Source organism: Triturus cristatus, chromosome 5_2 (genome assembly GCF_964204655.1).
Source record: "Triturus cristatus chromosome 5_2, aTriCri1.1, whole genome shotgun sequence".
Classification (NCBI taxonomy): Eukaryota; Metazoa; Chordata; class Amphibia; order Caudata; family Salamandridae; genus Triturus; species Triturus cristatus.
The window spans coordinates 395737589-395764620 of NC_140588.1; the positions used below are offsets into that span (position 1 = coordinate 395737589).

The window sequence follows — 27032 nt, forward strand, 5'->3', positions numbered from 1 at the left end:
CCCTCTCCTCCCGGTCTGCTCCTCTGCCTTCCAGTGCATGCATTCTAGCGAAGCCCACTCTCGCCAATTCAATGCATCTCTGCTTCCAAGGTATGTGGTGAGGGGTTCCCAAATATCTAATGGAATGGATCGCGCTATTATGAGTGCCCAATACATGCCGAGCTGATCCTGGCAGTGGGCGGCGTCCGACAGCCATGTGGTATGTGCAGGCGCAGGTCTCCGGCCCCAATGTATAGCTAACCTGTGCTTGGCCAGTAAAAGCAGCATTGCTATCAGGTGCCGGTGCGTAATCAGTGTCTTCTCGACATCCCCCAGTAGGCAAGTCACAGGGCGGGTGCTAAGTGGGTGCCCGCAATAGTGCTGATTGTGTCACAGACCCTCATTCAAAACTCTGCCACCGCCGGGCAGTCCCAGGTCAAGTGCAGCAAGGTGCCCCCCCACCCCCCCTCCGAGCAGCGGCAGCAGTCTCAGTTATCCCGCAGTCCCATTTTGTGCAGCTGCAGGGGAGTGCGGTACATCTTGTGGAGATGTTTAAAGTGGATCAGATACAGTCTGTAGTTGGGGGATAGTTTCTCTGTCTGCCCACAACAGTATGCCCATCTTGCTTCCGGAATCTCACTTCCCAGCTCTTGCTCCCACTCCTCCCATGTACGAGATGCGCCCTATTGTGCTGGTTTTATGGCAATAGCATAGATCCTCGTGACCAGCTACCACAGCGTGGCTGTACCATATAGGTGTTCCAGTGCCGTGAGGACCTGGAGGGGGCTCTGGGAAGGTGTCATAGGTCGCCCTGCAAGTTGCGCGCAATTGGTAATAAAACAATGTGTTGAGTGCCGTGGTCTCCAGTGTGTTAGGATGGGGCAGCAATTGAAGGAATGCCCGTCTGGGAACAGATCCACAATGGTTTTGATCCCCAGCTGAGCAGCTCTGCCTGCAACCCCTTTGTCTCGCAACAGAGGAAACAGCGGGTTTTCTGACAGTGGAGCTGATGGGGCATGCAGTACCGAGAGGCCCGCCCGGTGCCGGAGACCATCCCATGCCCATCTCCTACATTCTATTGGGTCTATTTCACCTTACTATTTACCAAATATGGCTGTTGTTAGCGGCCAGGGTGTCGCCCGGTCCCTTTCCACCACAGCGCAGCCATATTCTGCCCTCCATAGCGTGTCAGTGTCCCGACTCAACCAGATACCGAGGTATTTTACTGGCCCTGTGGCCCATTTGAATGGGTAGTCTAAGGAGCAAGGAACGGTTGAGTCAGTGAGTGAGAAGAGCACCGACTTACTCCAGTTAATTTGTATCCCTGAGTGCCCTCGGAAACTAATTACCTCTCTCCTAGGAGGAGCAAGATTAACGCTGGGGTCACAGACATACAGGGTGACATAATCCACGTACATCTATACCACCAAGCCACGGGTAGTGAGCCCGATTCCACGCTCTTGGCAGCCAGTGACTCCATGGCGACAGCAAATTGGAGGGGAGACAGGGGGCATTCCTGCCTGGTTCCTCTGGTTATATCAAATCGGTCAGACACTTGCCCATTTAGAGGCACTTGGGCCTTGAGTTTTGGAAAAATCCCCTACAAACCCAAATCTGGCTGATAGTGGGAAGAGAAACAACCACTCTAGCGCATCATACGCCTTTGTGGCGTCCAGTACAGCTGCCATGGCTGGCAACAAGGGGAGTAAATGGCGTGTGATTGAAAAGAGAGTGTGCAAGTTATGCAAGGTCCCATGCCTAGGTATAAAGCTGGATTGATCTGGGCGAACAATTAGGGACATAAGCGGCAGCAAGCGGTTGGCCAAAAGCTTTGTGTAGATTTTTGCATCTATGTTTATCAAAGAGAGGGGGTGTTATGAGTCGCATTGCTCGGGGTCTTGTCCACCTTGAGTATCGTGAAAATAAGGGCCTCTTGCAGAGATGGAGGGAGCCTTCCTATTGTCAGTGACTCGTGATACATTTCTATGAGATGTGGGATTAATAACTCGGTATATTCCTTATAGAAGGCGGGCATAAGCCCGTCTGATCCTGGAGCCTTGCCAGACGGCAAGGCAGCTATAAATCTGGCGATCTCTTCCGGGGTAATCGGACTATTCAGGTATTCCCTGTGTCTTGTGTCCAGCCAGAGCAGTTCAATAGTGTCAAGGTATTCTTGCAACGCTGATGGGCCATCAGTCGCCCCACCGTGTACAGTTTGGTGTAGAAGGAGGACATAACTGTAGGAATCTCAGATATAGCAGTGATTACCTGATCGCTAAAGGCTTTGAGTTCAGCCACGTATGCTGAAGTGTGCGGTTTGCATGGACAGTCCTGCCAGAGTTTTGCTTGGCCTGTCCCCCTCCCCATATTGTCGCACCGCTACCTCCTTCCCGAGGTATTTCACCTCCCTCTCTACCTCCGTGTTGTACTCTGATATCTTGTCTCCGATCTCTTCCAGCGTGGTACTGCTAGGATCAGTGGCCTGCTCGAGTTCCAATTTGCCGATCTCAGCCTCCAATCTGCCCAGAGCGCAACTTATTGCCCTCAGGACGCCCGCCTGTCTCCCAATACATTCCGCTCTCATCAATACTTTAAAGGCCTCCCATAGTGTAGATGGTGACTCTACTGTGCCCTCATTACGTGCAAAATAGTCGGTAATGGCAGAGTGTATTTCTTCCCTGAACGCAGTGTCACACAAGGCATGCGGGAGTAGCCGCCAGGAGAATGCTCGTGAAATGGTCTGCAGTATGGTCAGCAGAAGGCGTACCAGGGCGTGGTCTGAGAGCGTCCGCAAAAGGTGTTCCACCGACACTGTCCAGCTGATCACGTGGTATGTGGAGCAGCAAGTGGCACTTTTCTGTTCCCCATGTGTGTGACGCCATATGTCTACTAGTGAATTATCCTCCACTATTGTTCTCAAGACACCTGCCGCCTTTCGTGCCCCCAAGTGGTCTAATTGACAATCTGGTTCAATATTAAAATCCCCCCCCACACCACTGTCCCAGGCTTAGGCCTGCAATAATCTCCAGACCTCTGGTAGAAACCCGGCTTATCCTGGTTCAGTCCATACACTGCTGCCAATGTAATGGACTGCTGGAAGAGCTTCCCTGCAGTGATAACATATCTGCCCTCCTTATCAATGAGCGTGTGTGTGGTGGACCATGGTATCTCCTTCCTCAGCAAGATAGCCACCCCCTCCCATACTTGGAATAGATGGAAGAGTAGGTTTCACCGCAACAGCGGACATGGAGCCTAGCCCCTGTGGCCTCTGTCAAGTGGGTTGCTTGCAGGAAGCACACATCCACCCCCGTCTAACGAGGTAGGCGTGCACCAATCTAGATTTCCGGTAGTCAATAAGACCACAGATGTTTCATGTCATACAGGCGATGTTAGCCATGATGACTGGTGAACATTATGAGCATGCAGCAATGTGAGGGAGCTTCTGTCTGTATGCAAGGGGGAGGGGGTGCATGCATGTGCACACATTCCACATAGTTTGTGAGTTAATTGTCAAGTCTGTTTGTGACCCAAAAAACCCTGCGTTCCTTATCCTCAACTTCTTGGCAAGTCCCAACCCCCTCACCATGCCCAAACACAATTTGCTGTCAAGCAACCACCCCAAACTCGTCAAACTCCTTAGACCCCCCACACCAACCCCCCAATCAGGTTGTGGCATTGCCCTCCATCCTCCCCTACCCAAACTTGTAAAGTCCTGTTAAGGTACTTAGGGAATTATCCCGTGGGGGCACAACCTCTCCAGCGGTCTTCACTGTCAACAAGGACAGGGTGGCCAAGCCATGTTCAGGTAGATGAACTTATTGTCTATGATTGCGATCTGGCACCTTAGTTGACCAACCCTCCACATCGGTCCAGCAACGTGATGCAGTTTCATTTGAACTCGACCCAGTCCAGCCAGTTGAGTAGCTAGTGAGGTCCTTTACTCATTGTCACTTGTGGCGCCCCCCCATCCCAGTCTGGGGTCTTGGAGGGCGATCGCTGAGCCCTCTTCAACTTCTTAGCAAATGACAGTGTGGCTTTGGGGTCTGTGAAGAACTGCGTCTTTTCTCCTTTCCTTATGCACAATTTGGCCGGGTAGAGCAGGGCATCCTGTATGTCATGCTTTTAGAATATACGTTTGGCTGGTAGGAACTTGCAATGTGCCGCCTGCACTGCTAGCGTAAAGTCCAGGAAAAAAGATAGAGCATTCCCTTGGTGTCTCACTTCTCCCATCTCACGTGCAGAGTGCAGAATCTCGTCCCGGTCATGTTAGTTAAGCAGTTTGGCCACTATTGGGCGAGCCGGTGCCCCAGGTGGCAGCCTGGGCCCCATCGACCTATGTGCTCACTCCACGAAGAATACTGGGGAGAGTACAGTGCCAAAACGTTGGAGCAGCAGTGCCTCCACATAGTCCTCCATCATGCGAGATTGCGGTTGATTCCGGTATTCCTGTGATGCGGAGGTTGTTCCTCCTTGACCTCGATTCTAGGTCCTTGTTCTTGGCTTTATTAGTTCTAATACTTTGTAAATTTTTAACATTCGTTGTTTTTCGTCTGCCTGGGTATCGTCGTTGTCCAAGACTCTCGCCTCCAGTTGCGTGATTTTGGCATCAAGGGTGTCTACTCTAGCCTTCACTTGATCTAGTCGGGCTGTTAGCTGGTCCAGCTTGGAGTTGATTGTACTTAAACTGGCTTTTACATCCAAAAGAAGTGAACGGAGGTCGTCATCTTGAGGGGCAGCGCCCTCCATTTGTGTTGCTTGTTCCTCCGCATCGGGTGAGTTTCCCCCTGTCTATTGTGCCGCTTGCTTTCAAAAGTAAGTTGCCTAGCCCATGGCGATGCCGAGAGACCCCCAGTGGGTCGTTCCGGTAGGGTCTATGCACTGCTTCAGTTGGGGGCACCTCTTTCCAGTGCTGGCAACCGTGTGCAAGTCCGAGGTCATCTAACAGCAGCCAGACGGAGGGCGAACTCCACCCACGACAGCACCGTGCCACTTATCCACCTAGCACTTAAGATGGGGAACGGGTCTCAAGCTGATATTGTTGTGGCCTGTAACCTCCTGCCGAGCAGCCGCCCTGCTCCACAGGCTCAGTCCAAGGGGTCACAGCGCACCTCAGTATTAATGGGCCGGTGTGAGGCAGCCTATGGGTAGGCTCCGTGTCCAGACCTCCAGGGTTGCGAAGCACCGGCCATCAGAGCACTTCTCCCCGCTTCAGTACTTTTGGGGGAGCACCTGGCAGACTCACTTGATGCACCCCCAGGTGCGGTGGGCAGGCCAGTGCTGGCAGTGTGCTGGCCGTCCTCGCAGGCCTTCATCGTTACGGTCCAGTGCACCCGCAGGCCTCCTGCGTTATTCCTCCCTCCTCGCCGCTCGCTTGTCAGCCTGCTGCAGGGGGGGGGGAGCGAGGAGTCATGAGGGAGTGTGGCCGTAGAGGCACACCAGGGACCGGGAATGAGGCACCGCACCACCCCCATGCCGTGCAGGCAGGGGCTGCCCCAGCACCCTCCGGTCCCCGACCCGATCCTCGGCCCAGAAATCAATGCCTCCGTGGCTACAGCATCACCTCCCAACGATGCCCCCACCCGCCCACAGCGTCCCTGACCCGCTCACCTGGGGGTCGAGCGTACGTCGCTGTCTTCCATCCGGCACCTCCAATCTGTAGTCTGCAGCAGACCATGCTCTCCAACCCTGCTGCCGCATCGACCCTTCACCCAGATGGATGCGCAATCTTGCGCTCTTCTGCCATCATGATCACCGATCCTCCACGCGTGCCGACCAGGTGAGCGCATTGTTTCCTCCCGAGGCTCTGCCAATTTCCGGGGCTATAGAAGCTTAGCGGTCCCCTCTAGGCACACGCAGCGTGTGCTGCCCTGAGCAAAGTCGCCCGCAGGCCACGCCGCTCACGATGGCATGTAGGGTGTTCCCCGCCACAATAGGACTCCGTGGGGTCAGCGTTCGGAGCACCAAGAGGACTGGCACATCTCACAGTGTTTGGGGGTCAACAGACACCCCTCATTCCAAAGGATTCCTTCAGATTTTTGGCTTGGCCAGCAGAGCCCACTCAAGGTACGGCCATCTTGCAGCCGGCTAAGCCATGCCCCCCTGTCTGCCCAGTATCTTTAAAGATTGCTGGAACAATCCCATTGGGGTCTGGTGTGCCTTCTTGCCACCCGTTTGAGATTTGCTTCTGGATATTATGTGTGCTAATTGTTAGCGTAGGTTCAGTTCGCCTTTTTTCTGCAATTTTTTTAACTGCGTAGTTAGGACTCTAGCCCAGGTGGCTTCTGAGATGTTTGAGCCTGGCACCCACGGTAGGGAGTTGTTGATGTTATTTACTGTCCCCCAGAACTTTGCCATATTCATTCTTTTTTCATCGCAGGGCAATTTAGCCAAACAGGTTTCGCTGCTAGTTTTCAAAGTCCTCCATTTCCACTTTTTTAAGACTTTTTTTCCTTTCCTTAAGTTATGCCAGAGGTTTAAACCACTTGGGGCTTTCCTCAGTTATCTCCATAGTTGGCTTATCTGCCTTTTTGTTTCCCTGATGTGATGACTTCTCTGTAGTGTCCCATGGGGACAAGAATTATCTCCAGGGCCTCTGTGATGAGTCACTACTGTTGTTGCAAATAGGGCCGCTTATTCAACTGTGAAGTGTTCCCATGTTCTTAATGGATCATACGTAACATCCATGTTATGGAAAAATTCATTTGCACCCTGGATGAGAGCTGGCAAAGAAATAGGTATCCATTTAATTCTATTGTTTTTAATTGTATACATCGCAATCTCCTGGTTGTTTGATGGCTCTCGTTCTAGTGGAGCGGTTGATAAGGCTATCTCCTGAGGGTGATGATCACTATCGATCTTCTATCCCAAGGTGTACGAAGTTACATATTGCATTAGTGATACATCCATCAGAGTATAGTCAATCAGGGAGGCTCCAGTTTTAAAGTGGTATGATAGTCCATGGAGTTGGTCACCAGCAAAATGGCCATTTAGTACCCGGAGCCCAAGATATTCAAGATTTCCTATTAACAGTCAAGCTTTCTTGTGGTTTTTGTGTCTTTTGGGGCTTTCCTGATGCTGTATGCCCCAGGCTTGATCTTGTGCAATTAGGACTTCATTTGCTGATGGTGCTCCCATCAGCACACGTTGAACTCTTCCAAAACTATGAAGGATCTTCGACTTTCAGGTTCATAAGTTCTCCCATCAGAGCTTTGCAGAGCTCCGATCTTTGTGTCTTGCTTGGGTGTATGTGCACGTTCACTATTTCTGTAGTGAACATTCGACCAATAGATGCTTTCACAGCCAGTTCCACAATTTGCAGTCCCTTATGTGTGTCCTTTGAGCTCTTTACCCTCCATGTAAATGGATGTGGATAGGTAGGTTGTGAGACCCCCTTTTCGGTGCCCATACTTTAGGGTTTTAGTTGCTGGAGTAAAAAAGTTTGAAAAGTCTTCCAACGGCACAGATTCATGCGCCCAGGGTTCGTGCAGAAGCACCACATGGAACTTGCGTAGATGTTGCCGTCTGTGAGTCAACACAAGTTCACTATTTAGCCCATTTATGTTCCAGGAGCAGATTTTAGTTCCTGATGCTTGTCAAATTCATATAAGTGCATGTGGGCAAAGTAATTTGCGTGCGTTTGTTTGAGTTCAGTTTTGGAACCACTCACAGTTCCATCCTACAAATATCCTAAATATGTACAGAAACAATGGTAGCGGTGTATAAACGAGTTGCACATCAAAGGATTTTGAATATATACAGGGCTTACAAATAGATTTGCGAATTTGTACGCAATAACAAGCAATCAAGTATGTTGCGGTGCCACTCAGGATTACTAACACCCCACTACCATGGGTGCGAGAAGACACTGAAACCTCAAGGGTCCATGTGTACCAAAATGTAACTGAATGAATCCCGGCACTCTGAAATTTTCAAAATTATAAGTATATGACCTTGATAAGTTTTTTCACCAATATGGCAGAAACAGCCTGTTTCAGTATCTGCTTACTTGGACTGATGCATGTCACCCCTAAAGAAACATTTTGCCATCTATATTCATCTTGGGATTAACCTTGAGTGCATTGAGTCAGGATACAAATTGTTACAGTGGTGCTTTTAGCTTCCATGTAAAACCATTTTTGTATGTAAAAAATTGATGAAATGGTGTCTGCAGAAATCCTTTTTAACTGGTTGAGTGCTCACAGGGCCGGCTTTAGTGCTGGTGGCACCCTGTGCGACAATGTTTGCTGGTGCCCCCCAATGACCACCTCCACCACGAATTCTCTCACTAGCACCCTTTAACAGTGACCAAGTCTCCATAACCACACCCTCTCAGATGCATTGAATTAGTTATACAGCACCACTCATACCAGTGTAGGGTGTCCGAGCACTTTGCATCATACACACATTACAGAGAGACAATCAATCATACGTGTGTAAATCAGTGTATAGGAAATGTTACATAAGCCAAAGGACTAAAAGTGTAGGAGTCACATGTCATCCATACTGGTAGGCAGTATAGTTTAAGAGTGCTTGATGTGGAGAAGCACAAACTTAGAGTCGGAAAAGAAACAGCATAGTTGGGAGTTTTCTTTAAAAATGAAAATCGATTTCTAGCCAAATTAACCCTTTTTGCAACATTAATCAATGCTCTAATAATGTATACTTTGCAGTGTGTATGCAGTTCTAGGATGAAAGTTAATAGCTCACTATCCTATATTAGGACTTTAAGTTATAAATTGCAAGTAACAAAAGGATGTCTCTTTTGAAAGCAGTAACCTGCTGATCTGTTTACATCATACGCACTCTGTAATCTACTTGGTACTGGTTCTTTGCAGCAGGCATAGTAACCCTCTGCACTAACTTCACCTAAAAGTCAAAACCTCAACTATACAAAATGCTGATCTCTCTCCAGGAAGATAATTAATCACACGAGTTATCTTGACATTTATGTGAGGCCTGGTAATTTGCGGGGGAAAGAAACGCTGCAGCAGGTGCTTCAAAAGCATTATAAACTTTCAAACACGGTGCCCCCAGGAAGCCAGCACCCGGTGCGGTGGCACCGGTTGCACCGCCCTAAAGCCGGCCCTGAGTGCTCATGACGAGCTGAGCTCGTCATGAGTCACAGTGGAAATGTGCTCATGATGAGCTGAGCTCGTCATAACGGCCGCGGCCCGCCCACGCGCCATTAATTCCCCACCTGTGCGGGAAAATTAATCAGTGGGCGGGGTCGTGACGAGCTCAGCTCGTCATGAGCACAGCTCCACTGTGAGTCATGACGAGCTGAGCCCGTCACGAACACAGCGCCGCCGCGCCCCCCCCTACCCCCGCACCACGGGGAAATTACCCCCACAGGGAAGGGGTTGAATGTATCTCTGGGTTCATACCTGTGATTGAATAGACTTTTGCCATATTGGTGCAAAAACTTATCAAGGTCATATACTTATTATTTTGAAAATTTCAGAGTGCCGGGATTCATTCAGTTACAAATATCCTACATATATCGCTATGCAATGTCACTGCTTAGTTCAGGCCACAACAGAAATACTGGAACTAAATTATAGGTGTTTGTCCTGCACATAATCTTATGAATTGTCAGGCACTAGAGAAGGTGTATAATTTACAACAGTGTGTGATGGCATTACAGCTAACTAGAGTTATATAAAATATGTTATATTTTTAATATTGTGATGCAGTATTGTGATGGAGTAAAATTTCTATTTTGACAGTGTGATCTCACATCATAACTTAACTTTCATATTATGCTTCCTGTACGAAATTCCTGAAACTATGCCACTACGGAAACAACACGAGCAAGCAGAACATGAGTGGCTGTAGATGTTGGCACGGGTTTTTGTGCTACGTTATTAGCTCAAAATTCATGCTCAAAATTCATGCACTGCATGCTCAAATATAACGGTAAATCATGGTTTGACATTTCACATAATGTTTGCGGATTTTCACGTACCCACGCAAATTATGTGAATTTCGTTTACCCCGCATTTTCATATAATTCCAATGAAAAGTGTTTTTCGAAAAATACATTTTGTGCACCACTTTTAAAAATCATTTGCTCTGTTAATGCCTCATTAATTAATCTGTCTGTGAAGTAATAAAGTTCAGATAATTCATTCATTCAAGCAATATCAATACCTTTTATTTTACAATATTCAACATGACCAACATTATGCTACGTGTGTTTGCTGCTTAGTTTCAGCGGCATTGTTGACATGCATTTTCCCCATATTAATTACACTTGTATAATACTGGAACTTTTCATCCTTCTTTTCCCCCTTAGAATCTGACATATATACACAGCATCCTCAGATGGGCCTTTCTAATTTTCCCACAATTCTGTCTGGGCCACGGGCTAATGGAGCTCTCGTACAACCAGGTGAAGTTCGACCTGACCAGTAGCTTTGGGATCGATTCTTACGTCAGCCCCTTTCAAATGGACTTCCTGGGCTGGATATTCGTGGCTATGTCCCTGCAGGGCAGCCTTTTGCTTCTCCTGCGACTTTCACTACACTGGGATCTGCTCCAAGCCCAACGGTAAGCCTATTTACTCTGTCCGAGACTAGATTTGACCCACTTTCCGACAAATATGAAAGCCATATCTTGTTAAAGTCTAAAAAGATAGTGCTTTTCTCGCCTATAATGTATTCTGCTCTAATGAGACAGTCCGCTTATGCTTCTATTCCTTTCCCTGGAATTGGGGATTTCAAAAGATACGTTTTTTGATCGCAGAAAGTGCACTCAGCAAATCATTTATCAGACTATTTGGAGTTTTATTTCATGACTGTAAAGTTCAGCATCTTTGAAGAAAAGTTGCTGCTATGCACATTTTCTTTACATCTTGCAAGGGCATGCTGGAGAACAGAAGCAAGAATGTTGGCGCATAGTGACCCAGTGCTTAATTTGTGCTAATGTTTGTGTTTGTGACAGTCCACCACTTTGTGGCACTGTCCATTTATTTTAAAAAGAGCACATGAGTAAAGTGTTTAGCAATTCACCATAAAATGTATGCGTGTCCAGGTGATTCTTATAGCTTTGGTTCACCTGGTATAGTCAAAATTGTCACATATGTCGATGTGTAGTAGTTGGTGGGAAACTAACACAGCGCGGTGCTGCAAGTTAATTTGCTGCGCCACGCTGCAATATTATCGAGGCATAGGGATGCAACATATTTACAGCAACATGTGGCATCTCTGTGCTTCCTCCTGCGCTGGCGCACAAACGGCTGCCATGTGCCAGCACAGGAACCCTTGCACCATGGTGCAAGGATGCCTGCGTCGTGGGGAGATTGTTTTTGTGCAGGAAGGGTCGCCTTCCTGCACAAAAACAATCACTAGAGATGATTTCCTTTTCCAATGCCTGCTGTAGAATGGAGCACGCATTGAAAGAGGAAAAACCGAGGAGAAATGAAAATCTTCTCGCTGTGCCTCGCTACGCCACCCCTGGGGGTGGCTTAGCATCCTTACGCATTTCCAGTTTACGATTGCTCGTAAATCTGGAAATGCATCAGTGGCCATGGGTGTAGAGTGGGAACACCCACAGCAACACCCATATCACGCCCCTAACACGCAACGTGTTCCCATCAGCTCCAAATCCTTTTGGCGCTCTTTGATCTTTTTGGTTCCCGAAAATTACTCCTTGAGAACGTTCAAATGAATAATTGAAACTATTGCTTGGAACCTTGAATTTGTACATACTTTGTATTTACTGTGTTGCGCCCCTTGCTATGGTTTTATACACGTTGTCACTTGCGCCGTCACACTTATGTCACGAGCACATTGTACACTTTTTCCCTTAGGGTTGTTTTGGTAATTGGACCGTATAGTGCTGTTATAATTTGTTAATCTTCCTTTAATACATGACGCCTACGGGCGCATCAATCCAAAAAAAACTTTTGCAGCCTCTTTTTTCTCTCTGTGTGTTTGTAATGTCTTGTACATACGACTACAAATAATTTAATAACTCCTACTGAGATACTGTTGCAATTACATTGCTGTAGAATGGAGCACGCATTGAAAGAGGAAAAACCGAGGAGAAATGAAAATCTTCTCGCTGTGCCTCACTACGCCACCCCTGGGGGTGGCTTAGCATCCTTACGCATTTCCAGTTAACGATTGCTCGTAAATCTGGAAATGCATCAGTGGCCATGGGTGTAGAGTGGGAACACCCACAGCAACACCCATATCACGCCCCTAACACGCAACGTGTTGCGTGAAATGGGGCGATACAAGTAAGGGTGGCTTTACGTGTGCTTGTAAATTTCATGCAGCAGGTTGCGCCGTCGGTGCGTTACGCAACGTGACGCACCGACGGCGCAAGGGGCTCATAAATAAGCCGCTTAGTAGGTGGCAGCAATACTGGTACTGGGCAGAGCTGGCAGGGACCATAGAAGAAGCAAGCTGCAGTGCCCTCCTGAGCAATATCTTGACCCCCTGCACTTATTTTTTACTTTGTTATTTTATTAGAAATTAAACACTGGAATAGCCAATATCTTGGTACATGCTAGTAGCTGTCTCTCTTCGCTGTTTGTGTTTCTTGTCATTTATAGTGCACAAACTATGGCATTTTGAACCTCCTCCTGAATATAGGATTGTTCCATACAACTGTGAATTGGATTGGTTAATTATTTCAGAACTCAGACATCTGTACTGAGTATGCTCATCCTTGCATCCAGTTTCTCCGATGTTTTGGACCTGGAGATCCAGATGGCAGAGACAGACCCTCAGCAAAGTTTACAACTTGATACATAAAGTAAAAATACATCACTCAAACGCCTTGGTCCATTGCCGGATGTTAGTTTGATCCCCTCTCGAATCGGCAACCAGTGCATAAGCCAAGCGAGCTCTTGCAACAAAGCCCAATGGGAGTTGCAGTGCACCTTGTCCAATTGAGAATCCGGTTTGTGTAAAAGGTCTCTCCTGGTTGTGCTTGATGTAATACTGCTTCCAAGACGTGACTCGCAGTGGCTGGAATGAGCCTGGCATTTTCGGATTCACCTCAGTTTTTTTAAATAACCTGCTATGGAAATTTGAAGATCTATCCTTTTGCATGAAACAGGTGGTCAAATGTAGTCACGTGCGCCAGCCTGCAAATAATAATGGTTTCGATTGAGTGGCCACGTGGAAATGTGTAGATTTTAGTCGGCCATGACTGGTGGTAGCTTTGGCAAGAGAGAAGGCAATGCGCTCACAGTACCTGAATGCATCTCTAGGGCAGGCTCGGAGTGGGAGAGGGTTGATACAGGGGCAAGAAGGCCGAGCTTTTGGGGTAGAGTTCAGAGTCGCTGGAGCAGTAGTAGCACACAAGGTTCAATTTACCGTAATGCCTCAAGCATATACGCAGATGAATCTTCAGTGAGATGCAGCTGGAAGACGGATGTGTCAAATCAAAATCTATTAAAAAATAATAAACGTTTGGTATTTTCTTCAGCCAAAGAGTATTAGAGGTATTAGAGGTAATAGTATATACATATATTTTAATAATCATTTGACCATTCACATATTTACTGTATTTATTAGTGTACATTAGAAGTAAAATCATTTTATAGTTTTTTCCACGCTTGGTGTAAGCTGAGGGTGCCTTCTTTTGTTTTACTATGACAGTCATTTCAAGCTGGCTTTATGAAGCTAAATCATAAATTCAGTATGGACCTTGTCAGGACACCAGCTGGCTATTAGGGATTAGTGACTTGCTATGAGAAAAGGTCATCCAAGCACGTTCAGCGGCTCATTGAGCGCCGCCTTGCAAGCCATCATTTCCAGCCTTCAGCCCTGGCCATTGGCCTATGAACGATTTCCATAACTCTAAGCTCTGCTATGTTCAGTAATAAATTGTGGCTGTCACTGAAGTTGGACTTTTCATACAAATATAGAAAAGGCTAACTTTGGCCTCCGGCAGACTAATGAACTATCTCTGTGACAGTCGATGTCGCTGCTTTGTCTATGTGGCACGGCCCACTATGAGACATGGAGCGCAGCGACCCCAGCGACACCCCAGCATCACTTTGACTAGCATAACCCTCTCTCCTCCCTCCAAATCCCCGTCATCTCTTGATTAAATATGGAGTTGGTTTTGCAAATGTACATATTTGGGTGGCTGCAGGTGCTGTTTATGTAACGCCAAAACTGTACAACCTGCGCCAGTGTTAGCATGGATGCAAATGACTTCTTACTCCATTTGCAAAATGCTTCCTTGAAACAAGGCTGGTGCCACCTTGAAGCCAGATTAGGGAGTAGCCTAAATACCCTGTTTTCAAAAAGGTTCCACATTGCTTGTTTGGAGAATGAAATATCACCACATTCTCAAAAGGAACAATAAAATACAATTACAACTAGATTTACCAAAATCAGTGGCACCACACCTGTCCTGACCTGCAGCTCTTAATTGTATAAAAGAACCAAGCACAAGCTATGATAAATGAAGATATGAGTATTCATGTGTGGTGATACACTTCTTACACTTCGGGCCCCCTTGCTGCAGTTTCAGCCTACAAAAGTGAACAGTTCAGAGAAACACATTTTGTTTCACAAACCTGTTGGAACTGTTGGTTAAAATCATTATACATATTTAATATGAAGAAAGTGGGGGGCGTGGCCGCGACATCCACCAAGATGGCCGCATCTCCGTGAAGCTCCTACAAAGGCGACTCAAATCAGCTTTCAATTACCGCCAAACACCACCCATAACACACACTGAGGACTGCAATATGTATGCGGAGAATCCGGACAGCCTGGACACCCCAAAAATGAGGAAAAGACCGCACCTGCTGCATTAATCCTCGAGGTGGGAGAGAGCATGCCCAACATGACCTCGTAGGGCCTGCGGTAACAGGGGCTGCGGACAAGCCTGAGGCCAGGATCGACGGATCGCGTTGGGCTGTCACCACCCTCCAGCATCATGTCCTGCATGCAGCGCCTCCCTGCCGGTCTGGTTGCTTTCGGCTGCATGATGCTGTGGGAAATGCTCTCGTTAGGAATAAGCAGCTATGAGTGTGAGAATGCACGTAAGCGTAGTCTACTGCTGTAGTCACCCGATGTGCGGCCCAGAGGGAGATCCGGATCGCCTCCATTGGACTGCAGATACACCGGGGGCTCCATATCCCGTGTTGCGACACCAGGAATGCCACTGCAATGCCTTTTCGACGTGCTGAGAATGTAAGACATGCCGGAGGGCCACCGCCGGATCCCCTAAGGAACAGCGTTGAGAGGGGATCTGGATCTGCGGGGAAAGTCATACATGCCCACACCCCCGCTTATATAAAAATTGGCTAAAGAACTACTGCACAGGAGTGCATGCCAAGTGCAGCCCAGCGCTAATGCTCCGCTGCGCCCCGGAAACCTGCTTCAGAGACCATAATGTCCACAGGGGGAGTGGACACCATACAGTAGAGCTACCCAACCATTACCAGCCGCTACCTCGGAGCCCACCTTGCAACTCACGCATAGGCAATAGGGAAACTGGACTAGATACAACCCTGACAGGGGCCAAACGACCATCAACGAGGCTGGTGCCTAGCCTATGCGGCATTAGAGGAAACGCGAGAGCCTACTCAACTAAACTGAAACAGGCAAAGCAGCAGAAGAAGCGCCACCTACTCCTGGACGATGGCCCCTAACTCCACCTGCTCTGGGGGGACACCATGGCACATCACAGCCACACCATGGGCAGTACAGAACCCAAGCAGAGACGACTCAGTTTTGACTGCACAATGCCCCTGGAGGGCAGGGACGCACACTCTGACATGGACGAGCCCACGTGTGATGGCCCGGAAACAACCACCACTGATTACATGGCTACCATCATGGCCGAACTAAAAGCAGGTTTCAGTGCAATTGATGCATGATTCGACACGCTAACAGGCCCCAATAACAGGCTAGGTGAATGACTAGACTTCCACGCAATAAGCTTAGAGAATGCTGGGCAGAGGGTATCGGACCTGGAGGATGCCTCTGCTACTACACAGAAATGCATGGAAAGAATGGCGTGAGTGCTCAAGCAAGTGGCCATAAAAACCGAACATCTTTAAGCTTTAAAGACTATATAGCAGCTCTGCTCCGATGAAGGAACAGTCATCAACGGGGGGAAAACATCCTGTATGAGTTCAAACGCTACCATCAGAACTTATACACAGCCTGTGCCACCGGAGGCCCCTCTGAGATTTCCTCATACCTTGAGGGGATCGCAATGGTGTGGCTGTCTGATGAATGCCTAACAGGAGTTCTTAAGCGAACCCATTACATTGGAGGAGGTAACTCAAGCCTTTGCAGCATTGCACAGAACCAAAGCACTGGGACTGGACGGGCTGACAGGAGCCTATTACAAAGCTTTCAAATGACAGCTGGCTCTGTAACTCCTAACAGTATACAATGAGGTACTCAGTACAGGCGAATTACCTCCCCTGCTTCGGGAAGCAGTGCTGACAGTATTACAAAAGCCAGACAAAGACCCTAGCCACTGCACCTCATATCTCCCCCTCTGGCTGTTAAACCTAGATAATAAAATCCTATCAAAAATCCTTGCTACTAGGCTTTCTTTATTGATGGAACAGATCATATCACTGGCTCAGTCCGGATTCGTGCCACATCGGTCGACCTCACTAAGCCTCCCCACTATTTTCTCAGTATTAAATAAAGTCTCCCCAACCATTACTGCAGCTGTTGCCCTGTTAGATGCCTAAAAGTAATTCGATTAATTAGAGTGGCCCTTTCTATATGCAGTCTTACGTGAATTGGGCATTCTTCCTCCTTTCTTGGCCTTGGTTGAGCTACTATACACCAGGCCCATGGCTCGGCTTTGGGTAAACGGCACGCTTATGGATGCTTTTCCTATATTCCAAGGCACCAGGCAAGGATGCCCCTTATCCCCTCTCCTTTTCATAGCCACGATGGACCCACTGGTCCGCACTTTGCAGGACAACCACGCGCATTGTGGACTACAACTAGCATATGGCCCCTATTACTTTCCTTATACGCAGACGATATGCTGCTCTCCATCAAACACCCGCATGGAAATCTCCCCCCATTAATGCGAGAAATAGCACGATACAGAGACCTATGAGGACTCCATATCAATTGGAATAAGTCAGAACTCTTTCTGTTGTCAGACACTGCCTATACACTGCCTGCAGATCTCCCCCTTCAATGTGCTGCAGATGGCACTAAATATCTTGGTGTGCACATACACAGGGACAGGGACCAGGTTCTGCAACGTAATTACGGTCCGACCATGGCCCCTCTCACGGCGCAAGTGGATCGATGGATCAAACTACCCCTCTCCATGGCAGGACATATAGCCATAATCAAAATGGTGGTACTCCTCAAGTTCCATACATATTCAAGGCCATTCCCATCCGACTGCCACAGACATTCTTCCACACATTATGCAGCACTTAACAATGCTTGGTATGGTTGGGAGGTCATCCACAAATTAGTTGGGACACCCTCACGCTTCCCTATGACCGAGGGGGATTCATCATCCCAGATGTTTGTTTGGATTATCTTGCTTCCCAGTGCCATTACACTTATTGGTGGTACCACCCTGATGCACGCATCCCATAAATTCGCCCAGAGTGCACTCAACTAGAAGGACTACTCCATTCCCAGATTCTACCTAAGGGCATACCACGGGAGACCCGTGGTCTTCCCTTTCCCAACAACCCATGGCTCCCCCTTACTAAGGAAACGCTGGTCAAACGCATGCTAGAACATTATTTATTTCATAAAATAGGTGATCTATTTCTGAATGGTCATGACCTACACTTAACCGGCACCATACCAGCACAAGATATTCCACATATGGATTTGTTTGCCTTTAGGAGACTACACAACACCTTACATTCCCTTATGCCCACCTACCTACTGCCACCAGATGACTTTCCACCTCTGTATGTGTTGATCACGGCCACAGACAGAAGCCACATGACCTCTAGACTCTACCATTTCTGCATTGCACTGAGATAGGACACCACTGTACGAGTGCGGGCAAATGGGAAAGAGAATTAGGGATGCAGCTCAGGGACCATATATGGAGCTACTGCTGCAAACAAACCAAGAATATTTCCATCAACCAGAGGCACAAGCTACTGCAATTCAGATACTTACACAGGTACTGCCTCTTCGCAGCCGACATCCTTTAAATTTGATCCCTCCAGATCTGATTGATGTAAAAAATGTTATGCTCCTGGTGTGGATTTCGCACACCTAACCTGGACTTTTCCAGCAGTGGCCACCTACTGGATGGCTATATACTCTCACATTTAGGCTATGTCTGCCAATGTCATGTCCACAGACCCTCTGACTGACCTCCTGGGGTATACCCAAAATGTCGTGCACACAATACGATGTCTAGTTTCCATGGCGCTACTACTGGGCAAAAGGGAGATAGCCCTGCATTGGGGTAGCGCCAAGCCACCCACTGTACCGGATTGGCTGGAGAGCATGAGCAGTTGCAAGGGCATGGGGGAAGACTAGGCTAATCAGCAAACTCCTACAGCCGACCCTAGGGGTATCTGGACACCCTTTCGCACACATCTCCAAACCTTAACACAAGATACCTTTATTCAGTCCTTTCCCCCGAATAATCCAGCGAGGGGAACTCCCCACATACCTCCAAACAGATTCCCTGTGAGATACCACAGCATCGTATCAACCTGTCTTATTGTACGCTTTATAGAGCTAGCTAATAAAGTATATGTTAACAATTTGTTTCCATGGGAATTAATGTTGTGAATGGCTGAGATTATGCAATTGTCAACTGCTTTACCATCTAAAAAAACTCAATAAAGACAATAAAAAAATATGAAGAAAGTGAAGAAGGATCTAAATGTGAATAGCTTCATGTCAAAGGACATGATAGAGAGATGTGACCCCGTTCTTTCATTCCAGAAACTCACCCAGAAAATTGGCCTCCTCATGTGTGTTGCTTCTCAAAGTCCTGAAAAAACCCTGCCTCTTATTCCTAAAAAGTGTCTGGAAGGCGATCATTAAAGCCTCCATTTTATCAAGGATAAGCTGTTCTAAATCTGTCTTGCTAGGGCTTTCTAAAAAACAGCTAAACTGAAGCTTACTCAAAATATGACCGCCTGCCTTCTATTGGGCATCAAGACATTTGACCCTTTTCCCCCACCATATCAAGGCTCTTCAATGACTCCCAGTGTGTAAGTGTTAGAAATTGGGTTTCTGGTTGGCTTAATTATGCACCCTGCCATAGCAGGAACCACAATCACAGTCAGGAAAAGTCAGATACACACCCTAAATTAACCTGCTCTCACCCTCTGGCAGCTTCGCACAGAGCAGGCAGGCTTAACTTGAGAGGAAATGTGTAAAGTATTTGTTTAACACTTAATACAGTAAAACAATGACAAAGCCATGCAAAAATAATCCACACCAGTTTAGGAAAATAGACCCTAGTTTAATGAACAAAACATGAGCAAAACAACAAAAATCCAATAAGTGGAACAGGAGTTATGAATTTTTCAAGAAAATATTGAAATATAGTGAGTAAAAGCATAAAGCGCCTACTGGAACTATCTGGTCCACTGGACCTGGTCAAATTTGAAAAGTTGGGTGACCACAATGGAGCATGGGGCGGATACAGGAACCATGCAGGGCCTACTGCAAACAGTACCTTCACAGAGGAAGCGTTGAGGAGCAACTACGAGGAGTAGTCGGAGGCAATGCATAATCCTTGATCCATCAAATTGTAGGTGATGTGTCTGTTCCGACTCATGCAGTTGGGCGATGCGTCATCATCAAACCCCTGGAGGCAATGCGTTGTCATCGAGCCACACAGCCAGAGCTGTGATGCCCTAGAAGTGGCGATGCATCACCACCGAAGAGAATGCTTCAGTTCTGATGAACGCAAAGTTGACAATACGTGGATTTTTGCATAGATAGCCAGAAAAACCCACTTGCAAGGGCCCAGAACTGCATTGGCACCATTTGGCAGCGCAGGAATCACAGTTGGCAGAGTCCAAAGGCGGTAGCAGGGTTATTGGAAGTCTTTGATGTTCTTCAGTCTTCAGAACAAGAGGTAATTCAGCAAGCCCTTGGAGTCACTTGGTTCTGGGTAAGTAGAGATGCAGATCCAGCCCTTCTCACCATCAGGCAAGGAGAGCAGCAGGCAGCAGGGCAGGCACAGCAGAGTAAATATGAGTCCAGCAGAGTGACAGTCCTTTCAGGAGCACAGCAGTCCTTCTACTTGGCAGTGTCCCCAGATAAAAAAGTGTACTGAGATGGTGGTGTCAGGGGTCCAGTACTTTTATCCAGTTGTGCTTTTGAAGGGGGGAGATTTCAAAGAGAGGCCTTTGAAGTCCACAAGTCCCTGCCCTTCCTGCCCTGGCCCCAGACCCACTACAGGGGTGTATTCAGCTTCTTGTGTAGGGACAGTCACTGCCCTATTCAGGTGCACATGTCAGCTCCTCTCTCCCATCCTGCACAGGATTGTCATCAGCCTGGTGATGGCCACTGAGAATGTGAATGGCCTACCAGGCACACTTAAGTTCTCTTTGTGTGTGGCTGTCTAGAGGGAATGCACAAAGTCAAGCTGTAACCCACCCAAGACGTGTATTCAGAGACCGGTGATGGCATAGAATGGTTAAAGTAAGAAAATTCCAGTTTTCTAAAAGTGCCATTTTCAGGCTTGCAACTTGAAATCCAACTTTACAATAAGTTGTTATTATAAATTGTGAGTCCAGAGACACCAAACTCAAAATATCTATATTTTCCCAATTGGAAATTTCACATACAAAATGTAATAAGATAATCCCAATGTTAGTCTATGTAAGAGAAAAGACTTGCAGAAGTGAAAAACGAATTTAAGAGTTTTTCATTTCCTGAACATGTAAAACCTAAAAGTAAATGCCCTATTTTTTTTAAATACACTGCACCCTGCCCTTAGGGCTGCCTAGGGCCTACCTTGGGGGTGACATATGTATTAAAAAGGAAGGTTTGGGCCTGGCAAGATAATTAACTTGCCAGGTCGACATGGCAGTTTACACTGCACTCACAGGTTCTGCAATGCGATCATGAGACATGTTTAAAGGGCTACTGAATTGGGTGGCACAATCAGTCCTGCAGGCCCACTAGTAGCATTTAATTTACAGGCCTTGGGCACTTTACTATCTTTACTAGGGACTTATAAGTAAATTAAAAATGGCAATTGCGGATAAGCCAAACATTACCTTGTTTTAGTGAAGGAGCACATGCACTTTAGCACTGGTCAGCAGCGATAAAGTGCACAGCATCCTGAAGTCAGCAAAACAGGAGGTGGGAGGGCAAAAACATCAGGGGAAACCACTGCAAGGATCCCAGGTCTAACAGTAAGAGATGCATCTTCAAAGTACTATGCTGACCTATCCACTATGGAGTAAGCTTCTCTTATCGCTTTGTGCTTCTTCTACATATCTGGTTTGCAGGAAAAATCTCAAAGCTTAATTATGTTCGCTGTAATTGGAGTTCCTGGCTGCATTAGTGTCTTTATTTACAGTGAGGCTCCAAGACAACAAATCTTGAGTAGCAACAAGCTCTGTGAAAGTCCAAAAAAAGTACACAATATAAAGCACAACATACACGTCGTTAACTTATTGTAATTTGTTTTTACTAGAACACTGTATGCTGCTCTTCCAGTTTTGGAGCTGTTTTTATGCAGAGAAATGGGTAACGTCATGATTTCTACGGATAATTGACCTAAAATGTGACACTATTTGCTGTGGTCAGAGAATAACTTAGGAAGATCTACGTGTATCGCTGCTTGACTTCCATAGATGCACACACTTTGTTTCCATTTCTTCATTAAATCCAATTTACTTTTTAAATTGGCCATTCTTTCTATATTTCCTAAAACTACATTCTGTTCAGAGTGTTGTGTCTGGAATTACCTGCGCGGGGTGCCTCCCATTTAGGTTATGTGCTCTGAGTGGACTGTGATTGAATAATTATCACAAACAGCAAGGGCACCAGAGGATTCAAGCTCATTCCAAGCAGGAACAGTACAACAAATGAAACTGAACAGGAGGACAGAATGGAAATAATGGCAATCCGGTGCTGAATCACTTCTACTGACATGCTTGAACGACAATACATGACCTATGTTTATAGAGTGAATGAGTGGTGCTTTACACCAAACCAAAGATTTTTCTGAAGTACCCTCAATCACCCGGTTTAACCCTAGAATTAAAGTCCTGCGAAAGAAAACAGCTGGATACTTCACTCCTACACATGGCCATGGGAAATAGGGGCCAGGATCTTGATTTTCATGTTAAATGATATTCCATGAGACCCAAACAATCCGACCAACAAAGTCAAACACATTTTGGGTGGAATCTTTTAGTCGCCCTTGGTAGATTGGCCCAAGGATCAAAGTCGCTATCAATGACAATGTATGCGATATATGGGCAAGTATAAAACGTCCTGGCAAAGTTAGTTAAAAAGACATAATTGTAATAAGAAAAAAGTCATAAAAAATTAGGAAAAATCAGATGTACTTTTATAAATTGTTGGAAAAAAAGCCTTTAATGTTTTCTGTGGTGAATAAAAAGTAATGCCAAACTAAAATAGCAGAGGAACGTATTAGGAGTGTACTGATAAATTTCAATATAGGAGTGAACTCCTGTATTGCACATTCAGAATGATGAACTTTGAGAGAAATAACCCAGCCAGTATTTCTTCTTGGGGAAATGATTGGTAAATACTGGAACATACCGAATTTGGGACTGTAAGTACCAACATCCAAATGCTATTCCCATAAAACTTTTGAAAGGTGAAAAATATTGCAATTGATAAATAACAAATATCTTGGTGCTGATTTTATCAGATGTAATAATTCTCGCACCCAATAGGAGCCAACCTTTAATGTGAGCCCAAGAAGCATATGGAGCAGCCAGCGCCACGGTGCATCATTTAAAAAACCCAGTGATGTGCCGTATTTACAATATTATGTCACACCACAGTGTTTTCCCTAGCACTGTCGTTAAAATTAGCTGCCTAGCACCCACGCAGGCACCCTTGCACCATAGTGCAAGGGTGCCTGCATTGCAAGGAATGATTGTTTATGTGCAAGGAGTCCCTTCCTGCACATAAACAATCAAAAATGGTAATTTGTTGCTTCTGTGTGTGCTGCAGAATGCATCTCACATAGAAGGAGCAAATTGTCATTATTTAATTAATTAGTTAATGATTGTTTATGTGCAGGAAGGGACACCCTTATTGTGTTTTCTCTTTCTATAGTGCCCCCAAGTGTGTTACATGCAACCAGGATCTAGATGGCCTGTGAGTGAGTTGGAGAGAATCTAGTGGTTGGTTTCAGGTAAAGGTTTTACCTTTGTACTATGAAACCTTTCTAGATGGTAGAAAATGTTAGTGGGGGAAACCTGAAGGATGTAGCCGGATAGATATCTACAAGATGGCCTACACTGAGTAAGTGGCTTAATTTTGTCAGTCTTGACCGTTAGTTTTCAGAAACCAGGTTTGTTTTATTCATTTTAAGAAAGTCTAGTTTGTTCTATAAGTTTTGATTTCACTATTATGTTGAAAAAAAGCTCTCAACCCATTAAGTGCTGAGGATTTCCCTTAATTTGTTGATGTCCACGAAAGCTATACAAGCCGAATTTTCATCCTTCTATTCCAGATGTTGAGAATTCTATAAATACCCTGGGTTTGTGGAGTTACTAGGAATATAGACACGTTGCAATTCTTGGAGGGAAAACGTAAAAAATGTGCTGGGCAAACAAGTATGTGTTTTGTCTAAGATTGCCTTCAACAAAAGGTTTGCTTTGCTACCGTCTTCCCAGCTTTCAGGAACAGGTAGAGTTGCCCAAAAACATGTTTTGCCACAGGTGTTGTAGTCTTTTAAGTGGTAGTCAATTGCCCATATTTTTGTGCTTTCTACTAACTTTCACTTGGTACTGGAAACGTGCGAAACCTCGAGTGAACCCTTTAAGCTATCCGATTCTGGTGAGTAAAAAAATAATCTGAATTCTGGAACAGATCAAATGCGTAGAAAGAAAAGCCTATCAAAATATGTAGGAAAAATAGAAATATGTGACAATGTTTTCATCTTTAATGTTGTGCCCCAATGGAGAGATGTATAGGGCCATATTTATGTACAACTAACGCAGCACAGCAAGTCTCCTTGCTGCACTGCGCTGCGTTACAGGGAAAATGCAGGAATGTGCCCTATTTATCACAATACAGCACATTCCTGGCTCTTACCAACACTGTAGCACAGCAGGCTGTCTAGCACCAATGCAGACACTCTTGCACCATGATGCAAGGGGGCCTGTGTTTCATGCAGGATTGTTTTGCTGCAGAAAGGGGCCCCTTCCAGCACCAAAACAATTTCCTGGGGCATATTCCTCTATTTATTGAAGGAGGAAGTAAAGAGGAGCAATAAAGTTCTCCTAGTTTCGCCTCCCCTTGGAAGGCACAACATTTTGGCGCATTTCCAGGTCTACCAGCAATGTTCAATCTGGGAATGTGTCAAAATCCATGGGAATTGTGTGAGAACACCCATGTAACGACCATGAAATGCCTCGCTGGGGTGGAGTAACACAATGCAGTGATTTGTTCTGCAGTGCTTTACTCCTGATTTATCAAGCCACCCAGGGCCACACAAAGTGGACTTGCATGTCTTGATGAATCACATTTTGAGGGTTGCGTCGCACATGCACCTCGTTGCGTGGTGTAAAAGCTATGCAAACCCCTTGATAATTAGGGCCCATAGTGTTTGTTGGTTGTTTTGAGAAAGGTTGTTTTTAGGTGGGAAGCATGTGGGTCTTTCACAAGTAACAAAGCCCAGGCCTTCTTTTTACTGGGAACTATGGGGAACTGACTAAGGGGCTTATTTATGAGAGCCCTGTGCCACTTTTGCACCACATAAAGGGGCACATGTGTGACTCAGGGCTCTCATAAATATTCATGAAGCCATGCACAGCCGCCCTGAGAGGTTTTGAGTGGCCTCATAAATCATGAGTAAGGTGGCGCAGGGCAAATCGCTGCATCGCCTTACTCTGCCCCCTGGAAGGCATTCCATGGGCGTTATGGTAAGTTTTTCCAAGCCACACCCATAGAATTTGACTCTGCCCCATATTTACAAAGTGATGTAAAGCTGGATAAGCGTCTAATCTGTACACCTCATGAGGTGAGGTGTAACAAGGAGAAATTAGTTTTATTTCTCCTTGTTTTTTCCTCAATCCATGTGTGCTGCATTCTGGAGAGGAAAACGCCTCATAGGATTGTTTTTATGCAGGAAGGTGCCCCTATCTGCCCCAAAACAATCATGCATGCAACGTAGACACCATTGCACCATGCTGCAAAGGGGCCTATGTTGGCACTAGGCTGCCAAAATGGCATCAGAGCAGGCAGGAAGGACAGAAATGCACCGTATTGCTTAAATACAGTGCATTTGTGCGCCTTCACTTTAATGTAGGACAGCTCAGCAAGGGGCCTTGCGGTGCTGCCCTGCGCCAAAATGCCATAAATTAGGCCCTAAGTGTGTTTTGTAGCACTTGACCCACTCAGCGTAGCAAGTCAGAGCCTCCAAGGTATAATAATAGGATATGGCGTGGGGCGGTGACACAGCCCTCAAACATGCAACAAACAACATTTAATTAAATATAAACAAATCATAATAAAATAAATGCAACAACATTAAACAGAGCAAGATGGCAATGACACTCAACATAAGACATCATAGTCTGTTGTCAAAATCATTCTTGTTAATAAAGAACAACATCAAATAAGATATAGTGTAAGCTTTTGTACCTTTAGCTTGATACCAATTAGCCGCAGGACCACAAAAGACAGGTCCCTGCACCTTCAAAACCCTAAAACTATAAAACTAAAGTCTCCAAGAATCTGACATCGACTGGAAAACCTTCCCTGGTCAGTCTTTCTACCTAGGAGACTTAAGCTGACTTAAAAGTTTGAAAACATTTAAGAGGCTTTGGAAGGCAGGTCACTGCTGCTCTTTGTGGGCCCGAAGAGTATAATATGTTTTCCACAATGCCCCTTTTTTCTAAGCACTATGCAATAAATATGCAAAATAAGTGTCCTCAGTGTCTTTTGAGGTGTGCCTTGGCCTTCTGGTTATCTTTCAAATCCAGCCACTTTGCACTAAGAAAGGGAAGTGTTTTCTTATTTTTTCTTTTGAAAATTCTCTCTAGCACAGAGTTTATTTTTTTCCTGCCACTACTTGCACTAAGAAAGGGATAAGAGTTCTTTATTTCTTCTTTTGAAAATGCTCCCTGGCAGAAAGTAAAAAGTGTTCCTCACACTGGGTACGAAGGGGCTCCTCAGCTGGCAGCCTCTGCTGGTGGTTCCCCGCAACGGGTGAGTGTGTTGACGAGTTGGCATAGGAGCTGGCATCTCATTGCTTTCCTGTTGGTGGGGAACATGAATGGAAACTTTTTTCTGTTCTGATTTAGCTTTCCAGGCGAGCCTTGGCATTTAACCCACCATCCCAAGGTGTTTGAGGCCCAGTTTATGAGCTCACGTTCATTCCCTGTAAAATTGGCTTAATTGTGCAAATTGAGTGTGAAGGCCACCAACACACTTCAGTATTTTATTGGGGTGTAGTGGGCGGGGGGCCTTCTCCATCCACAAGAATGCTTGCCTGGTGGGGAAAAATAAATCTAGAGTGCACATATTTGCTGATAACTGTAAACAAGAGGAAATTCGCCTTGGGAACATGTCAACAGTCTATTCGGGGGATGGTGGGGGGGGGGAGGGGGAGATTTGAGAAGTGTGGAGGAAGGTGTCTCACTCTTGATGAATGACAGCCAGGTGGTTGCACCTTGCTGAAAGTAATATGACTAGGTACTTTTCAGAGAAACTGTATTTTCATTTATGTAATTTGGATTTATGGAACTTGTCTAGTGTTACTTAATGGGTTGTGCTTCCTCTATTTGTTTGTGATAATGAAGTGTGATCTTCATAATGTTGATTCAGATTGTCAAATATCGAAGGTATTAATAAAAAATGCACCTTCAAAACCAAGTGGATTTACTTGAATTGTTACCTCTTGATAATTATCATACTACATATTTA

The 27032-nt window shown here is 46.1% G+C and overlaps 1 protein-coding gene across 1 annotated transcript in view; it reads left to right on the forward strand.

Moving 5' to 3' along the window:
- ABCA13 (ATP binding cassette subfamily A member 13) overlaps positions 1-27032 on the forward strand; it is a 2655493-nt gene that overhangs the window by 2057453 nt on the left and 571008 nt on the right. Inside the window, exon 48 of the mRNA XM_085606362.1 lies at positions 10274-10527. Coding sequence (XP_085462488.1) covers positions 10274-10527 — 254 coding nt within the window. The remainder of the gene's footprint in view (positions 1-10273; positions 10528-27032) is intronic.